At 26.4% G+C, this 18,691-nt stretch overlaps 4 protein-coding genes and 1 non-coding gene across 11 annotated transcripts in view; 4 read left to right on the top strand and 1 right to left on the bottom strand.

Annotated features, from left to right (window-relative positions):
- The first annotated feature begins 4,170 nt into the window (after positions 1-4,170).
- Positions 4,171-5,937, top strand: LOC129614796 (uncharacterized). Of its 2 annotated transcripts, none has more exons than XM_055529670.1 (4): positions 4,171-4,724; positions 4,903-5,005; positions 5,061-5,083; positions 5,394-5,937. In XM_055529670.1, exons 1-4 carry the CDS (start codon positions 4,352-4,354, stop codon positions 5,453-5,455), a joined length of 561 nt encoding a protein of 186 aa, XP_055385645.1. In that variant the 5' UTR covers positions 4,171-4,351; the 3' UTR covers positions 5,456-5,937. The 2 variants fall into 2 exon arrangements, with proteins under 2 accessions (XP_055385645.1, XP_055385646.1); XM_055529671.1 differs by having other exon boundaries at positions 5,381-5,937.
- Positions 5,938-7,798: 1,861 nt separating this feature from the next.
- Positions 7,799-9,032, top strand: LOC129614793 (uncharacterized). Its single transcript, XM_055529667.1, has 3 exons — positions 7,799-7,960; positions 8,020-8,188; positions 8,359-9,032. The coding sequence occupies exons 1-3, from the start codon at positions 7,929-7,931 to the stop codon at positions 8,749-8,751; spliced, it is 594 nt and encodes a 197-aa protein (XP_055385642.1). The 5' UTR covers positions 7,799-7,928; the 3' UTR covers positions 8,752-9,032.
- Positions 9,033-10,099: 1,067 nt separating this feature from the next.
- On the top strand, positions 10,100-12,964 carry LOC129614775 (uncharacterized). Its single transcript, XM_055529633.1, has 5 exons — positions 10,100-10,468; positions 10,526-10,676; positions 10,732-11,213; positions 11,276-11,441; positions 11,673-12,964. The coding sequence occupies exons 1-5, from the start codon at positions 10,309-10,311 to the stop codon at positions 12,307-12,309; spliced, it is 1,596 nt and encodes a 531-aa protein (XP_055385608.1). The 5' UTR covers positions 10,100-10,308; the 3' UTR covers positions 12,310-12,964.
- Positions 12,965-15,061: 2,097 nt separating this feature from the next.
- Positions 15,062-18,691, bottom strand: part of LOC129614813 (long-chain-fatty-acid--CoA ligase 6) — a 38,688-nt gene continuing 35,058 nt past the window's right edge. For all 6 annotated transcript variants that reach the window (XM_055529705.1, XM_055529706.1, XM_055529704.1 and 3 more), the window contains exons 3-10: positions 18,103-18,276; positions 17,426-17,963; positions 16,986-17,339; positions 16,726-16,928; positions 16,576-16,658; positions 16,290-16,518; positions 16,021-16,194; positions 15,062-15,926 (exon numbers count right to left, since the gene is read on the bottom strand). In XM_055529705.1, the coding sequence (XP_055385680.1) occupies positions 15,789-15,926; positions 16,021-16,194; positions 16,290-16,518; positions 16,576-16,658; positions 16,726-16,928; positions 16,986-17,339; positions 17,426-17,963; positions 18,103-18,276 (1,893 nt within the window). In that variant the 3' untranslated portion in view covers positions 15,062-15,788. The remainder of the gene's footprint in view (positions 15,927-16,020; positions 16,195-16,289; positions 16,519-16,575; positions 16,659-16,725; positions 16,929-16,985; positions 17,340-17,425; positions 17,964-18,102; positions 18,277-18,691) is intronic.
- On the top strand, positions 18,530-18,602 carry Trnav-cac (transfer RNA valine (anticodon CAC)). The gene has a single exon. It is a non-coding gene; the product is annotated as a tRNA-Val (tRNA).

Raw genomic sequence — 18,691 nt, 5'->3', positions numbered from 1 at the left:
AGAAAAATACATATATATATATATATATGTAGGTACATACATAAAATAAAAAAACAGGTTCCCAACATCGCTGGATACTTACCATTTATCGTTTAATTAAGCACATAATTTTATTATTATGATTATTTTACAAATTTTGTATGCCTAATTAGTTTTCCTAATGAGAAATAAAATAATAAATTTGCTTTTTTAAATCACAAGAATTATTACGACTGCATATCTATCTTATTTTAGTTTTTTAACACCGAATGCTTTAAATAATTATGAACATTGGATAGAACAAATAGTGTTTTACTAAGTCTAATTTTTCCAATTTTGTAAAAGTATAATAACGTTTTTAAATGAAATTTATGTTGAAGACTGATTGATGGTATTTATATGGAACATATTGAAACCTAGATTATTACGAGTATAGGGAATGAATATCGAAATTTTTAAATCTTACTACAATTCATATTTTTACAGAGTGGATCTTTTTAAAGATATTTATATCGTCAGCATAGATTATCACCTCACTAGACAAAACCGAGGCAACATAGTTCGCCGAGATAATGAAGTAAATTCGCTGAACGAAAGAGAACTCCGAAATTCCGTCCGAAAGGGCATGATTTAACTCACCGTATAATATTGTCAAAGGCGTTGCTGAAGTCTGTGCAATTTATGTCAATCAGTTTGAGAATTGATTTCTTTGAATAAAAGGAATACAATGATAACATATGATGTCATAAATAAACAACTCAAAGATCTTGGGAATGGCCTAAAGTTTAGCAACATGCAGTACGATAATTAGCTACGTCACTTTTACTACTCTTTGTTATGGGTAGATTTAATAAAAACTTCCTTAAGCCAAAGAACTAAAAATAAGTAGATTTAATAAAAACTGAAAAAAAGCCAAAGGGAACGCCTTCCGGTCCAGGAAAAAAACGACTAAATAAGATTCAGAGAAAAAGTTATTACTCGTAGAATCACTGAATTATAAAAATGTTGAATTATTATCACATTTTCTACTATCCTTTAAAAATTTCCAAAAGATTTTGGGATTAAGAATCAAATTCTTCTAAGCTTTTAAAATATAATTTTCATAATCATAATTTACTATTATAGATCAGTTGAGAATAGTCATTGGCGCCGCTCAAAGAAAGAAATTAACGCCATAACTTATTTTTATTGTTGCATAACTTTCTTAACTTCCAAGAAAACCATGGGTTGCTGAAGTTAATATCCTTGGAGAAATTCCATTCAATTATTACAACAAATAATTTATTTTCCATTGAAAGGATAACATTAGAAGAAAATTCCTTTCCTTAAAAGTTTTGAAATGTTTTTTTTTCTAATTTCCATTTCTTATTTATGCAATAGTATTAATCTATATTATTTAATTAAATTTGTTTTGATTTACTTACAATATCTGAGCATCGAATTATTTGAATTAATTGTATATAATTCTCCACTGTCCAAAACATTTTAATTCATCATAAATCATAATGAAACTTGCACAAAATCTGAGTTAATTCATATATTTAATTTAATTTTATATATAATAAAGTAGAAATTAATATTTAATTGCCTAGTGAATAGCTTATGTGGGATAAAAATACAAATATTGAATTTGTATGTTTATGTTTCACAAAATGCAATTTTTATAAAACAACTTGTTTATTTTTCAATCTCTAGGAAAATGTAAAAGCGCTAGTTTCCAAATAGAGATAAAATTTATTGATATTTTCTCTATTTCTAATAGTTTTCTTTTTCAATATTGGAATTTTCAATTTAAGTTTCTCTAGTATTATAAAACGTTTCTAGATTTTGTATAAATGTGCGTATGTATAAATTATACATTTGTATGTATGTACATATATGTATGTATGTAAAAATTGCGTACTTTTTTTTCATATAAAATTCTATAGGTTTATATATCGTTCACACACAAGGGTTTCTTCTATATAAGACTAAAAATCAACAGGATAGTAATTTTTAGCGGAATTATTTTTATTTGTAATTTTTTACAATGAAAAAATAACATAAACATTTTATGTAACTATTTATAAAACATACATATACATACATACATAATGTCTCAAGAAAAAGAAAAAAAATGCCAACATTAACTTTTGAGAATGCTAAATGTCGTCAACAAACTTGCTGTCGTGGTTAGATTTCTTTTTAAAGCAAAAAAAAATCCAATCAAAGACTTACGAGACCTAATTAACACCGCATAACATTATTGTTTATTCCTATCCTACATATGCATACGTATGTATGTATGTATCTTGCATGACGAGTTTGATTTCGCAACTGAATTTAATTCTTAGAAAATGCACGATTAAAGGAATATACCGAAAAAAACAACGGGATGGGGAGAGATATTTAAAAAAAAAAAAAATTTATATGTCTGTAAACATGCATGTATTCCCATACATACATACATATACATATGCATACGTAAATTTTATTTAAAGGTACATATGTACGTACGCCAGATTGTGTAGCATGATGACAAAATTTTCTTCCTTTCATTATTTCATTTTAAAGAATTCAGTACAGTATATAAAAGTACAATAATAGTGACATGGGAGGTTCGTAACAAAAATGTTAATAAATTTAATTGATTTTAATTGTATAAACAAAGAAAAATAATCTAAAAAATTCTCAGGAAATTTGTTACTTTACGAAATGTTCACATACAGTTTAAGAAACATACATACATTCATACAAAACCCCCTCCATGCTGAAATGTTTTATTAGTAGAAACAAAGAAATTATAGAAAAAAGAAAAATTATTTCCATACCTGCAATTGATTATCAAAATACTATTTGAACAAATGCAAGATTTTATAAGATTAAATCTTCCGCTTCAATGTTGTAGATATTTTCTTAATCCACTTTTGGATGCATCAAACACATATGGAGCCCAGTATCTGAGCAGGTACTTAATGCTGCTCCTTTTTTCCGCTCATATCCCTGCAATCAAAAATTTCATTTAATTTTCACTAATTTTTTATAAGTACATAAAAAATTCTTTGAACATTCTCTTTTTTCATTTTAATATCGCAATTTATGCAAAAATTTTATATCGATTATGTTTAAAAATGTGTTTAAATACGCGAGTTCTTTGCCTTTTTGAATAATTAATAAAATTTTTTTATTTTTTACTATTTTATTCTGAAGGGTATCTCAGATCCTCCGTAGGCTACTTGCATAAATTTTAAATATTTGAGCCTCATTCAAAATATTATTTTTCAAAGTATATGTATATTGTATATGTACATACTTATAAATTTACAAACAATCGAGTCCGTTTATATAAAACGTATCGGAAAATTGCATAGTGTTCATTTCTTTTATCGGATATTTCGAAACGATTTTACTTATGTATAAGTAGGTACATACATTTATGAATAATAAATTTTTTTGCCAGATTTATTTTGTCAGAAGCCTCAATTTTGCAAAATTCCTGAAATGAACAAAAAAAATGTTTATCCACATGTATGCAGATCCATCATATTCAAGAAATTCTAAAAATTTTCAAGCTAGCTCCAAAATGTTTCGAAAATAACGAAAATTCTATAACGAAAATAAATTGTATATTAAAAGTTTTTTAACACCCAATCTTGAAATTTCGGTATTACTCCATTTTTTTTAACTTTCAACAGAAAACGGTCTTCTTCTTTTGCAAACTTTTTGCTCATAACAGAAATGAATGAACGTTATTTTCTTTTGCTAATAAAAGACGTTGCTCTGAAATGCATTCTTCATACATGGGTTCGCCTGTAGTTTTGGTAATACGTTGTTCACCAACACTTTATAATGATTTTAAAACATATTTTTAAACTGTCAGCATTGTTGATATATTAATTTCACATGTGTTCATTGTAAATACAATAGTTTTATCCACGATTTTTCTATGTACGTATGTATTAACGAATATTAAAAGTCCGGATAAAACTAATTTTTTAAATCGGAAAAATCTGTGAAAATTATCGCAAAGATTTTGATAATGTGATATAACTTAATTTAATCATTTTTTATGTACACATGTGTGTATATTAATGCATAATACAAATTTAGGGTAAAATAATAAAATTTAAATGTTTAATTCTGAAAATATGAGAAGGCCTTCTTCGCAAATTTACCTTTTGTTGAATTTATTATTGCAGGTGATTCGTTGCATACTCTAAATGTAGAATTCATTATACATATCTACATATCTACCATGTTTTTTCCTTGCAGGTGTATAATGAGTACACTTATTTGAGAATAATTTTCTTGTAAGGAGCAACCAGGCAACAAATAGATTAAGCTTTTATATTTAGCTTTTAATTTATTGTAAAAATAAAAGCAAATAAAAAAAATGGCATCCGTCATAATTGAAAATGCGTCACAAATTATAAATTCTTCGACGACTAAATCCATTACATCTTACAATTTATCTAAATTACCGTTTAACTCGTCTGATGTTAGAAGTTTTTTGGCAGGAGATCAAGAAAGTATTTATAATGAGTCTAAAGGAATAGACGCATTTAAAGAAAATTTTGATGATGAAATTTTTGGATCACCTTTAGAATTTCACAGTGGTGAAAATGGTTTATGGAATGGTCTTTTTGTGCCACCACCGCCAAGACCACCTTTTTTGGAGGATATACTAACAGAAGGTGTTTCTGCTTGTAATTTATGTAGCTGGGCCTTACCAACAAAAAAGACATTCATATTTGATGGAGCAACAGGTATGGTCACAAGTTTCTTTTTAGTTAGTTCATACTTTTTAATTATTTATGTATGTACTTAAGTATGTATATCGTAAATTGTGTTCGTCAATAATTTACCATCTCTATGATAAAAATATTATTAAAAGAAATGTATGTATCTACATACATACATACATATACGTATGTCTATTTATAGAAAAAATTTTTGAAATTGGATGGCCATTAACATTATTTGTAGTTTCAATATTATCTGCAGTTTTAGGAGCAGTTATTATGGTGGCAATAGTAAAATGTCGAAGGTAAATTAGTTTTATGCAACATTATTAGAATAAAACATTATTTTTTATATTTCAGAAAGAAACCATCAAGTGAAAATGGTAGGTGTTTCATTCCTATTTAAAATTTATTCTTACGCTTTAATTGCAATTAATTTTCGATTGGAAAGTGCAAAAATAATTGTTTTTACTTAATATTATTAGTTCTCACATTGATTTTGCATGTTATACAATATTGTGAGAGTGATCGCGATACAAGCACCCAAAATTCCATAAGTTTTTCTCTCAATAGAAATAAAATAAATTTATGCCTTATAGATGTCCGTTTCATAAAAATTTAACTGTATTATGTTATTTGTTTAAATATAATCAACTTTTCAAATGTTTATTTATTTACAGTGGTAAATTTTAGAAATGCAAATTCACTGGTGGTTAAAATATAAGCGACTTAATATGATCAGCTACAAAATGTAGTAGCCGTTGATTGAAATCAGGATCCTATGCAAATATAAATGCAAAACAATTAGCAGATTAGCAAAATTCACAAGTGGTGGGCAAAGAATTTGCCAGAACTGTTTAGCTAACTGATGAATTCATGCTAATAAATCAATTGTAAAAGCGCACTTACCAGGAAGTACTTATAAATTTGCAAAAAACTATTTACAACTGGTGAAAACGATACCTTCAGTTCCACTTGATATACAAAGGCAGTATGATACTATGATAATTCATAACTCATAGGTTATAATCATTAGTTTGAATTTGCCTATCATCCTCCAAAAGCGTAACATTCCAAGAAAATAACATTTCTAACTAGACAGGCTTTTTATGTATGCACATACCATATGTATTTACATGTGTACGTACAAAGGAGTAACCTGCACATACATATCAGATTTATTCTGTGACATGATTTTATATTTTTATATGGAATTATACATATCTATAAAATTCAATTGAAATATATGTACATAATTGTTATATTACTTATACATAATGCATTTGTTTTAAATTTATCAGACTTACCCTGGCCCCCCAGAGAGAATGACAGTTTAGAGCAGACGAATTTACATTGATATTTTTTTATGTTAAGGTTAACAAACCTATTTAGCAATATACAATTGTTAAATATAATTCATAAACTTATTTTTGATTTCTTGGATTCCAAAGAACACGAATAAATCTAGTGCGGTTAGAGAACACTTCCAAATTCTCAAAATTTTCCTTTTTATTTCTTTCTTTTTTAGACAAATTAAAACAACATATTTGAGCTTCACAAATCGCAAAATAACGGTACATTTGTTTCCAAATTTTTAAAACACGATTACTAATTGTATATTTACTAATTGGATGTTTTATTGTACATTTAAAAACCAAATCACATTTATGTTACATGAATTTCCTGGCAAATAACTTACCTATGTAAACGATCGAATAAATGTAGGTAGAATCAAAAGAATTTCTTCCCGCTAGAATCAAAAAATTTCAAACGACTTGAAACACAAAAAATATTTACTTTCATAATTTCGAAAACTGTCGTATTAACATTTTTGTTATTGTTTATTTAATACCATTATATCTATCAGGCCACCAAGCTCAACTTATTTTCTAAAATATTGCAATCTTCAAATTTTACAGAAACAGTTCTTAATGTTTAAATTTTCGAAGTATGTATTTCTATTTAATTTTTTTTTATGTTTTTTTTTTTGTAAAATTTCTTTGTGACTCTTATTTTATTTAGTATGATTTTAAAAGCGATGTAGATTATGATAATTTGTTATGACTTTTTTTTTAGTTTCTTATTCAAAAACCTTACTCTTTAATTCAGAACCGTACCATTTGGAAGACAGAAAAGGTTGGCTGCGTTAAAAATTGCAATTTTTTTTTTATTTTAAATACACTTTTCAGATAGAATTTACCAACCGATTTTGTTCAAATTTAAACTTTAAATTAAAAAAAATATAGAATCAATAGAGTTGGAAATGTTAAGTAATTTCCTTTACACAAATAATTTCCGGCACCATCTCCTTGGTGGCCTGATAGATTTATATGGCATTACTTTATTTCATACGCTCTTAAAGCTGGATTCATTGGTTCGTCATTTTTGAGCTGAACTATTTAAAGTCGAACTATTTTTTCTCTTGATTGTTCATTGGTTCGTTTGAAAAAAGCTGATAGTTTTTTTTTTTGTTATAATGCATTTATTACTTTTTGACAAGAATTATATGTAATTGTAATAGTGTAAAATATATAAATTTGACGTTTTAAAAAACCTCCGCACTAAAGTTAAAGTTGATTCAACTTCTTGAGAAAGAATAAAAAAACTGTACTAAAAATAAAAAGATTGTCAATAATTCAAATTTTCATGTAAAATACAGTAGCTCGTCGTTTAACTGACAAACCAATAAATCCAGCTTAAGTGTAGAGTCAGAAACAAGGCGTTGAACGGCAACGGCGGACGATTTCCGTTGGTAACACAAAACAACAGTGAAATGCTGACGATTTTTTTTTACATAATCTGTTTCCATATGTGTTTGATGTTATATACAAAATAGTGAACAGCCAATTCTACCGTTTCGCTGTTTTCTGCCTTAGCAACGGGAATCGTTCACCGTTTTCGTCCCCAGCTTTGGTTCTGCTTTTACACTTAAATGATTCGTGTCAAAAATTTACATAAAACTCTAAATCTCTTACCGTTGATTCGAAAAATTACGCGAAACTTGTTAATTACTGCGTGAAATGCAGGATAGGTGTATTCATATACAATATTATTGACAACACAATATTTTGACAGTATCACCACTAAAAACGTCAATATTAACTATTTCTACCTAGAGGTATCTGCATTCAGCATAGTATTGCACTATTGCTGTAATCTGTACAAAAGTAAAAATTGTTTTGTTTACATCTCAACCCGTTTTCAAAGAAATTCAATTTTCTTCAAACAATGAGCTTGCACTGGATTAAAATAACAGAGAGGTATAAATAATTAATGAATTTAAAATATAATGTATTGATTTTCAAACATTTTTTTTCAGAGCTAGAGAAGGAATCAAGATAGTAAATAATTTAAAGTATGAAGTTTTCTGCACTGTATTAGATTATGTTGACAGAAACATGAATCATGAAGACCACGATGAGCCTGAAAACGCTTTGGAAGATTTAGAAAAACTAGTTGGAGTTCCAAGAACTGATTTTTTGTTATTGGTATGATAATTTAATAGCATACGAATATTAAACATGCACGTTTAACATATTTACCTACATACATATGTATATAAAATACTTTATTTACATATGCATACATACTTTGGACCTCATTAATACAATAAGCATGTCCCTAGTCATATTAGATAGTAATATATTTTTCTTTTTAGATCAAAACTCTTTCATATATTTTGAAAAGGACTTCAACATTTATAATAAAGCCGACAAAATTACAGAGTGAATTACGTGAGAAATTGCGTATTGGGGATGATAAAGTAGATGCTATTATTAAGTTATGGATAAAAAACACTAAACCAATTCTAGACAACCTAGAATCAAAAAATATTAGTGAAAATGAATTGAACGACGTAACATGGAAATTAAAAGTTCAAATGGCTTCACATTGTCAACAAAAAGAGAAAACTCCAATAGCTTGCTTACAGTTACGAACTGTTGAAGGACCAAACATAGATTTAGAAATGAGCCATGAAGAACTTTCACATTTATATAATCAGCTGGAATTGATACAGAATGAGCTGGATTCTCTTCGTAGTAGCAGATAAATTTTAAATTACAATTTCCATATCTCTTCTTATATATTATATTTATTAAAAGCTTAAATTTTTGTAATATTCTATTCCTAAATAGTGACATTTATAAAAAAATTGTTAATTATTATATGAATGATAAACAACTACGTAAGTTATTACTAATCCAATTTTGAAAGAACTATACCGAAGTGAAAATGGAACAAACCAAGTTTGTTCGTTAATTCATTGTTTTAATTGCCAATACTTATAATAGATATTGTATTATGCTTACTCCAATTTCAATAAACTTTTAAATTAAGGAACTTCAATTTTTTTATTGTGCATATACATATGTATATATTACTGAATATTGATATTACATACATGCTCATATCCCATACGTACCATCATCCAATTTTCGAGTCGATTTTCATATTTCATACTTTTCAGAGTTGATTTGACACAGTATGGCAAAATGTCAAGCATGTGAAGTTCCACAAATATTATTAGTAGTACCACCGCGTACCAAATGTAAAAACCAGTTCTGTTTCCTGTTCTGCACGATTTGTTCTGTTTGTCTAAGTTCCGAGTTTTTTGATTCTTGTAGAATATCGCCAGACGAATTTTTTTAATTTTTTACAATATACAAATTTGTTCTAAAAAATTTTGTATGTTCTTTTTGATTAATTACAGTTGCACTTTTAAAATTGGAAAAAAATTTTATCTTTTCATACTCTTTATCTTTTGTTCTCAAAATTTATTTTATAAATTTAAAATTTTGAAACTTTTAAACTTATTGCATTTAGTTTCAGATCAAGATAATACGCCTCTGCAAATTACTAAAGAAGTACTTCGCTTGTGAATTCATTGGTTCGTCGCTTTTAAGCCGAGCTATTTCAATTCGAACTTATTGTCTGCTTGATAGTTCTTTGGTTCATGTAAAAATTCCTACCATTTTTTCACTTTATTTGACATTTTTTTTGACAAGAATGGTGTTTAAATGTGTTCAATATGCTTAACTAACGATAAGTTCAAGGTTTTTTTATATAACTTAAGTCGGATTTTGAAATATCTTTCTGGAAAAGAGGAAATAAATGGCACTTAAAATATGGAAAATGTAAAAATTTACAAAATGCATAAAACTGGCGAAAAATGCATAAAAACTGGCGAAACTGTAAAGTAGATGAATTTAATTAAACAACATTCTCAACATGTTGGTTAGGAAAAGTTTTATGAATCTGTGTTTCATATCCATTGTTTCGATTGATGTCAAAATATGCTCTTTTGTATGAGATAAACTTCATTCTATTTTCCAGATTTCCTAACGCCGCAACGCAAATTGTATACTGATACACAGTGACTCTAGTAATTCAACTTCATGTTGTTTTTGTAGTGGTGTAGTTAGAAAATGGCCGCTTTAAAGTAGTTCTCTGATTATTTTTGTATCTTGAAAGATTATTTTTGTAGCAGTATACTACACGAATTGCAATAAAAAATAATAAAATATTATTAATGAAATATATTTGTACAAAATAACGGCAGCAACATAAATCAACTGAAATAAGTTTATGCAATTTTCGGTAAATAAAAATGAAGCCTGAAGCTCAAAAAACTGATAGACTTGAAAGGCTTCTTATTAGTTTAGTAAAGCCAGAAGAGTATCTTTACAATAGGTTCCATCCATACTATAGAAATGGTTTACAAAAACAAAAAATGTGGCTCACAATCGCTGAACAATTGAGTTCAACATGTAAGAGTTTGTTTTCATTAAAAGTATCAATAATTTTTCAAAACAAATTTAATTTAGCGAAAGATTGTAAGGCCAAATGGAAGGCATTAAGAGATCAATATGCAAGAGAACTAAAGCGTCTAACACGATCAAATAAAGAGGACAACGTAAGGTGGAAACATTTCAATGAATTAGATTTTTTAAAATCATTCATCACAACAAGAGTTGAGTATGTCAGTTAATTTATTTCTTTGAAGGAAAATTAGGAATAATTTTTATGTTAGATTAAATGAAACGGCGGCGTCTATTAAAAAGGAAAAAACTTCTACAGTTGGTATAGCTATTTCTCAAAATTCAGATCTTGGTGAAGAAAATCAAGAAACTTGGGAATTCCTAGACCCAAATGGTGCAGATTTTGGCGAGCAAGGATTTGACAATAGTGCGTTGACAACTACAACTTCACCAGTAGCAACGGTTGACCATAACCAGCAACAACAACAATTACATCAACAACCGAGCATTCATCAGACGGTAGCAGTAGCTCAGCAACATCCCCATCAGCCTCAAGATGAGGAAGAAGATGTTGGTGACGTTGGCGATGTATCCATACATACATTTTTAAAAATTGAGGGATATTTCGAAAAGGAACTTATTAATTTAGTCAAATATGAAGAATGTCTCTATAACAGATCACATCCACATTATCGGAGTTTTGATATAAAAACTCAAACATGGGAAGAAATTGCAAGAAAATTGAAAACTTCTGGTAAATAATATTAAAAATTAATGTAGTAAATAAATGCATTTTAAATTAATTTCTTAATTAAGTTAAACAATGTCGATTAAAATGGAAAGCTTTGAGAGATCAATATACAAGAGAACATAAACGGCTAAAAAGGAAAAGTTTGAAACAACCAATCAATTTAGACGAAACACCTCGTTGGAGGCATTTTGATGCATTATCTTATCTTGAAGAATTTATAAGAGAACGAAAGTAATTTGCAATATTGCCTTGACTAATAACTTATATTTTAAAAACATTTACACCTTTTTTCACACAATTTTTTCTATAAATTCAAAGTTAATTTTATATGGTGAGATTTTTAAGGAAAGAGTGTGTGAAATATAAGAAAGATGTGCATAAGACTTTTCACATTTTGAGCATTATAAACTAATTGAAGTTTAACAAAATAAAATCCTAATTAAAATTTTTGTTTATTTTTAGAGAAAAAGATGATTCTGCTGTTAAAATAGAACCACATATGGTACCAACGTCGCTTGAATTAATCAATACTGGAATTCAACAACCCCAACAACATCATCAAACACAACAACAACACGAGCATTCAATTCAAAATCAACCAACGCATCATATTATTAAAGATGATAATTCAATATACTCAGAGTATATGATCGATCAAGATGGTAATGTAACTATGGAGGAAGACAATATTGTTACTTTTGAAGATGGAAAATCACACATTTCCACTTTGACTCCGTTAACGAGTGCAACTAATACTTCTCCAAAGCAGCAAAATACTCATCAAATAGAACAGCATACAACGCAAACAATACATCCTACAAATATTCAGCACATTGAAACTGCTACTATTACAACTATTGCTAATACAACTAATACCCCAAATAATAACAGTTTAACTGTAGCAAATACGACAAATTGTCCAACGACATCACGTTTAACCGCCGAAGATGATGAAATTGATGCATTTTTTAGAGCCATATCCATGAAAGTTAGACGTGCCAAATTATCACCAATTGCTTTTACGGACTTACAAATTGAAATTTTAAGAGTTATTAACGAAAAATTTCGTAATTTTAACGAAACTTTTTTGAATTCTTAATGAACAATTATGCAATTCTGAACAAATTTTACTTACATTTCATTGTATTTGCACTGCAAATTTTATATATTTATATAAAAGTAACACATACATATGTATATTGGAATTTTTATAATACATTTATCTATTATAAAAGCCAATTTCTGCATTATTAAATTAATTTATTAACAAAAATTAAATTAAATTAGATTTGTCAAAAGAAAACCGTATAAGCATTTATTTCTTTATAAAAAATTTTACATTTTTAATGAAATATGTATAACACAGGGTAAGTGCAATTTCGTAGCGAAGGATTTTTTGTTACCTTAATGCACTTTAATTAATTTGCATAATCCGCTTTTAAAAATATTGTAATTACTATTCTTAAAAATATAATTACATCAATTTTTATTTATTTTTTTTTTCATAAGAGTAATGTCGTGAATTCTACATTTACCAGAATAAATATAATAAAAATAATATTTGCTTACTCATAAAAGGAGTAAACAAATATGAATTGAACAAAGTTTAAATTTTAATGAGAATCCTAAATTATTTTAACCAATGTTGATGTAAAGTTTAATAGTTTTTAATTTTAAGATATATTTATATTTGTTATATATTATATATATATAACCGTATGTGTATATATAATTATTCTTTAGTAAACTTAGCCGTTTTAAAAAACTAAAAAACGTGGAAAAAATGTTAAAACAAAATATAGATATAAGGGTATTATAAATTTTGTATCTATATATGTGTATATTAAGTACTTCTAATAATAAAAAAATAAATTAGATTAAATATTTGTATTTTCTCTTTAGATCCATCCTTCCCTTTCTCAAGTGATGATATTTTTGAAATTTCTGTCAAATAACTTTTTTTGGATTTAAAAAGAACAAATTAAAATTATGCATATTGACATAGTATGTTACGTAACGTTATAGTTTTTCAGGTTTTTGAACTAGATTGTAATAAAATTAAAGCATTTGGATGCAATCGGCAAATTAAAGGATTATAATTTTCGAAAATACTTTTCTAAATATCTACTTACTATTTCTTATCCAATTAAAGTACGTATAATTTAAAAGCAATATTACAATTTAAATAAAATTCTCTACTGCATTGATTTAATTTAATTTTTATTATGTAATTTTTTTCGATTTTATAAGTTTAATTCCTTCCTACATAAAGTTATTTGAATTTTATGAATATACAAGATATTTTTTTTATAATTGCTTTTTTCCAATTTGTAATTTATTATTTAAAAATTAATGATATTAAAAACTTATAAACTGCTTAGCAGCTTTTCATAACATATTTTGAAAGAAAAATTTTTTGCTGTTTTTTTTTAATATTTTAATAACAATTTTCTTCAAGTTTCGAAATTCGGCATTTTATTAAGCTATATTTTTTATTCTTGTGTCGTTATAATAATATAGTTTTGTTTTTAATATGTTTTTGCAGTTTCAAATATAAAATTTAATTTCTATTAAATTGACAGGTAAAAGCGATTTTTTTTGTTTTATATTACATACTTATTGTAATTATAAATTAAAAAAAAAACCAAATCCTTAGTTTTGGTATTTTTCCTCAATTTCTTTGGTTTTATCATTAATGATGGTGGTTGTAAACTAGAACATTCTTCCTTTATGTATACATTTATTATATTATAGTTATGATGAATGGTTATAAAAATCATATTTCTAATTTTGATCAGTGATCTCAGTAAAATGTTCCACTCATATTCTCTTAGTCGCCTCACATGAAATCATAGGAAAAATATCGAAAAATATTTCAGTTTTCATTGTAGAATTTCAAATTTCAAAATTGATTTTATGCAAAATATTACGTCAAGTGATGAAAGACTAACAGAATATAGCTTGTTGTATTCATGTTCTTTCTAATATTAAATAATAGATAAATAAGTTTGTAAAATAAAACTTATGAAACAAAAAAGAAAATAAAAAATTATGTAAAGAAAAATAAATTCTATATTTTGAAGAAGTTGGAGACATATTTAGGTATTGGTTTTTACAAGCTAATTATTATTATAGATCTTTTCTCTTTAGGTAACAAAGTTTTATCTTTGCCCAAATTTCATACTTTAAACTTAATATTTTTATTTAATATACACTTTCATTATAATTCATACATTTTCACTATAATTTGAATACTAAGACCACTGATTTTTTTTTGAAATTATTGTTTTTTCAAATATTATTTTTATAATGCACTTGCTTTATATAATATTTGTTTAACAATATTTTGTTCTCGCAATATATTGAATATTTTAATAAAAAATAATAATAAAATTGCAAGTTATCAGTTATTTTGCTTTTGGATCTTAAAATTGTTGAAAAATTTTGCAGAATTCAGATTTTCCAATAAAAGGATGAAAGAAAGACCTAATCATTTCAATATGCAAATATTTTCTATTATTGTAAGAATATGAAATTAGAAAAATTCTTTAAAAGCGTAGAGCAAAAAAAAAAATTAAAAATTAAGATTAGGAAAATAATATTGGAATGTTTTTTCTATTTTTGATTATTATTTTGGGTTTAAATAATTGTTTTAAAATTGTTAAGATGTTTTTGTTTTGTTAATATAAAAATATATTAAGCGTTTTAAAAATAGTTTTCTGAATGATTCCAACAATTTATCTTTCATATTATTTAATTTGAATATTAAAAATCTTTCATTTATTTTTTTGTGTTAATTTTGCTATACAAACCATTTAAATCGAATATTTAACAATAAACAACAAACTAAATAAGAATTTGGATTTTTAATTTTATTTCATCTTGATTTTTTATATTAATGCTTTTGTTTTACATACTGATTTGAAAGTGCACATTAATTTTATATAAAAATAAAAAAAGAATTAAAATAAAATTAGATAAAACAAACTAATTGAAGTTAAATTTTTTTGATGATCAAATAGAAAAAAATTAAGCAAGAAATAAAATTATAATAATCTTTTTAAACAAATCTATGATTTTATTGGTTTAAAAATTTCCTACTCTTCTAGAAACGATTATAAAATAATTTAATCTTCCTTTATTAAAATGTTTTTTTTTTTACATTATTATTTGGAAGTTAATATGAATAATATCTTTTTTCCCAATCATAAAATGTTTAAACTAATTTTTCTACTTATACTACCATTTCATTGTAGTATTTTTTTAAAAACTACAAAATTTTGAATGTAATTTATTATAATGATTTTATAATAATATTTAAATTTTATAAAATTGAATTAAAATAAATTATAAATTAAATAATTTAACTTTGAATTTTTCAAATTTTATAATTAATATCTAAGAATTGTTTTTAACTTTTCTTTTTTTATTAAATTTCGTGTTTTTTTTTTTCTGTATCATCTTAGTTTTCAATTAAATTTTTCTTTCTCAATTTCATTACATATTATTAATTATGTACTTATTTTATAATGATATTTGAATTTATTTATAAATTTATCATTAATTATTTGCATTAAATTAGTCTAGATGTTTATACATGTCATCCAGTTGCGGTTTAAAGTAACTCTTCAGTTGCGGTCGTTTAGTTTTAAATGTTGGTGTTAATAAGCCATTTTGTACTGAAAATGGATCTGGATGCAGGTATATATCTTTAACCTAAATTTATTAAACAAAAATAGAAAAAAAGACAAAAAAAAATTACCGATCATTAAATTAAAATTCATTAAATCATTAAATTTGTAAAAATTACCTGTTCGAATGATTTTAGTCCAGATTTTTTACCCGTTTCCAACATATTATGCATAATTAATTTTTTCACTTTACTGTTATTACACAAAATTGATAGTGTTCCATGAATGTTATTTTCTTTTGCCCAAAATTTGAGATTTTCTACATCAGGAACAACTACTGCTACAATACAGCTCTATAATGGAAAATATTAATTTAATTTTTGAAAATAGATGCATGCGACACAAATTTGATCAAATAATATAATGCTAACAATAATTAATATTTTACCTTCAGACTTTCTCCATACACAAATATTTGATTTACATACTGGCTCCTTATATAAATATTTTCAATTTTTTCTGGAACAATATATTCGCCTTGACTCAATTTAAATATATGTTTCCTTCTATCAATTATTTTTAATGCTCCATTAGGTAACCATTTACCTATATCACCAGTATGATGCCATCCATCTTCATCAATAGCTTCATTAGTTTTTTCCGGATCTTTATAATAGCTGTTATACACAAAATTTTATACAAAAAATTAATTTGTAGTTATAATAAAACCTTACCCATGGAATACATTAGAACCACGAACACATACTTCACCAGTATTTTGACTTGCATAATATTCCATTTCTGGAACATCAACCAACTAAAAAATAACATAAATATTTTTGAATTACATTTTCATTTTATATTTTTTTTCTATTAATTCTTACCTTTACTGCGTTACATGATACTGGTGGTCCAACGTGATCGGGAACATAATCACCTTGCACTGTAAGTGAAATAGCTCCGGTACATTCAGTTTGACCATAGCCTTCAACAACCAAGCAACCCAAAGCACAACGCATAAAAGTCAAAACATTACCTGCTAAGGGTGCTGACGCCACAACCATCAATCTTAAATTTCCCCCAAAGGCTAAAACAATTTCATTATTGATATTTTAAATATTTAGTTTAAGAAATTACTTGTCACCTTCATGAACTTTTTTAAATACTAATTTATCCCAAAAACCATTTCGTCTTATTATTCCTCGTTTTATCTCAGCTTCTTTAGAACTGAGAGCCATTCTAAATAAGGTTCTTTTAACTGGAGAATTGGCAAGATCTGTTTGAATTTTGTCATAAACTCTATTTAATAATCTTGGAACGGCTGGCATAACAGTTGGTTTCAAAGCTTTGAAATCATTTGTTAGTTGTCTTATATCTCCAGAATAAAATCCAACGGCCCCACCAACATAGTACATTCCATTTTCACAACATCTCTCAAACATATGTGCTAAAGGTAAAAATGATACCATTATGTCGCCGGCTCTAATTTTATGTTCTCCTGTAAATATAAAAAATTAAAAAATTTTTGAAGAAATTGTCAATCCAATTATTATTTGTTTTTGGTTTTTTGCATTACTTCATTACCTAACTGTAAAATTACAGCGCATACACCAGCGACAACATTTGCATGGGTTAACATGACCCCTTTGGGATTACCGGTTGTTCCAGAAGTATAACATATTGTACAAAGATCTTCTGGTTGTGGAGGCACTTCAGGCGGGTTATATTTTGCACCTAATTTTTCTACTTCATCAAATGTATAAATATTAACACCCCGACTCTGAGCCTTTTCTATTGTCTCCTTTTTAAGAGGCTTAATATTAACTAAAGTTTTCAGAGATGGGGGTGCTTTATCTAATAGCATATTGGCTTTATTGTCATCCTCAACTACAACTAATGTTATTTCAGTTTGTCTGATAATAAAACCACATGCTTCTGGTCCTAGGGTATCGTATAAAGGAACTACAACTAACGAATAACAATAACATCCCTGTTCGAATAAAATCCATTCAGGACGATTTTGCGAATAAATACCAACCAATTGACGTATTTTAACGCCAAGTGACACCATACCAGCACCAAAATTTTTTGCTTTTAATAATGTTTCATCATAGTGCATCCACTAAAAAATATATTGAAAATTAATGAAAGTAATATAAAATATTGTTTAATATTTATTTTATATACATGCATACATACACACATAATACGGAACTGATTAATTAATAAAACAGATAAAATATAAAATTCCATAAATATACCTGATAAGGAGCGTTTAAATTATCCCGCCATCCTAAACATGGTCCATTATTTGAATCGTATGCGCCAATTCTAAATGTTTGGTATAAGGTTCTTGCATTTTCATTGATGTAACTCACAAATTTCCCTTTTGTTGACTCTTTGTAAAATTTCGAAACATGTATCTGCTCGGGCCCCTGCAATTGTTTAAATTGTTAATTTTAATAAATAATATTGTAGAATTAGATATAAATTCTATAAAATAAATTGTAAATGCATTTGTAAAAGTATGTCAATGTATTTGTTGAGTGAATTGGTAGAAAAATTGAATCTGACGAACATGATTTTGTACTCAATTGAAAACACTCAATTCTTTTTCATTTACTTGAAAATTTAAAAATAATTTCAATCAAATAGCTTTATTATGTCATTTTCCCAATTTTATTTGAAGTTTCCGTAGTGTAGTGGTTATCACGTGTGCTTCACACGCACAAGGTCCCCGGTTCGAACCCGGGCGGAAACAGTAAAGTGCAGTTTTTTTTTTTTTTAATAAAATTTAATTTTTTGAAATTTTAATTTTTTTTTTTATGTTAAATAAAAAATAAATATTTA

Source organism: Condylostylus longicornis, unplaced genomic scaffold (genome assembly GCF_029603195.1).
Source record: "Condylostylus longicornis isolate FDR11 unplaced genomic scaffold, ASM2960319v2 ptg000119l, whole genome shotgun sequence".
Taxonomy (NCBI): domain Eukaryota; kingdom Metazoa; phylum Arthropoda; class Insecta; order Diptera; family Dolichopodidae; genus Condylostylus; species Condylostylus longicornis.
The sequence above is the reverse complement of the archived record's forward strand: the minus strand, read 5'-3'. Positions and strand labels throughout refer to the sequence as shown.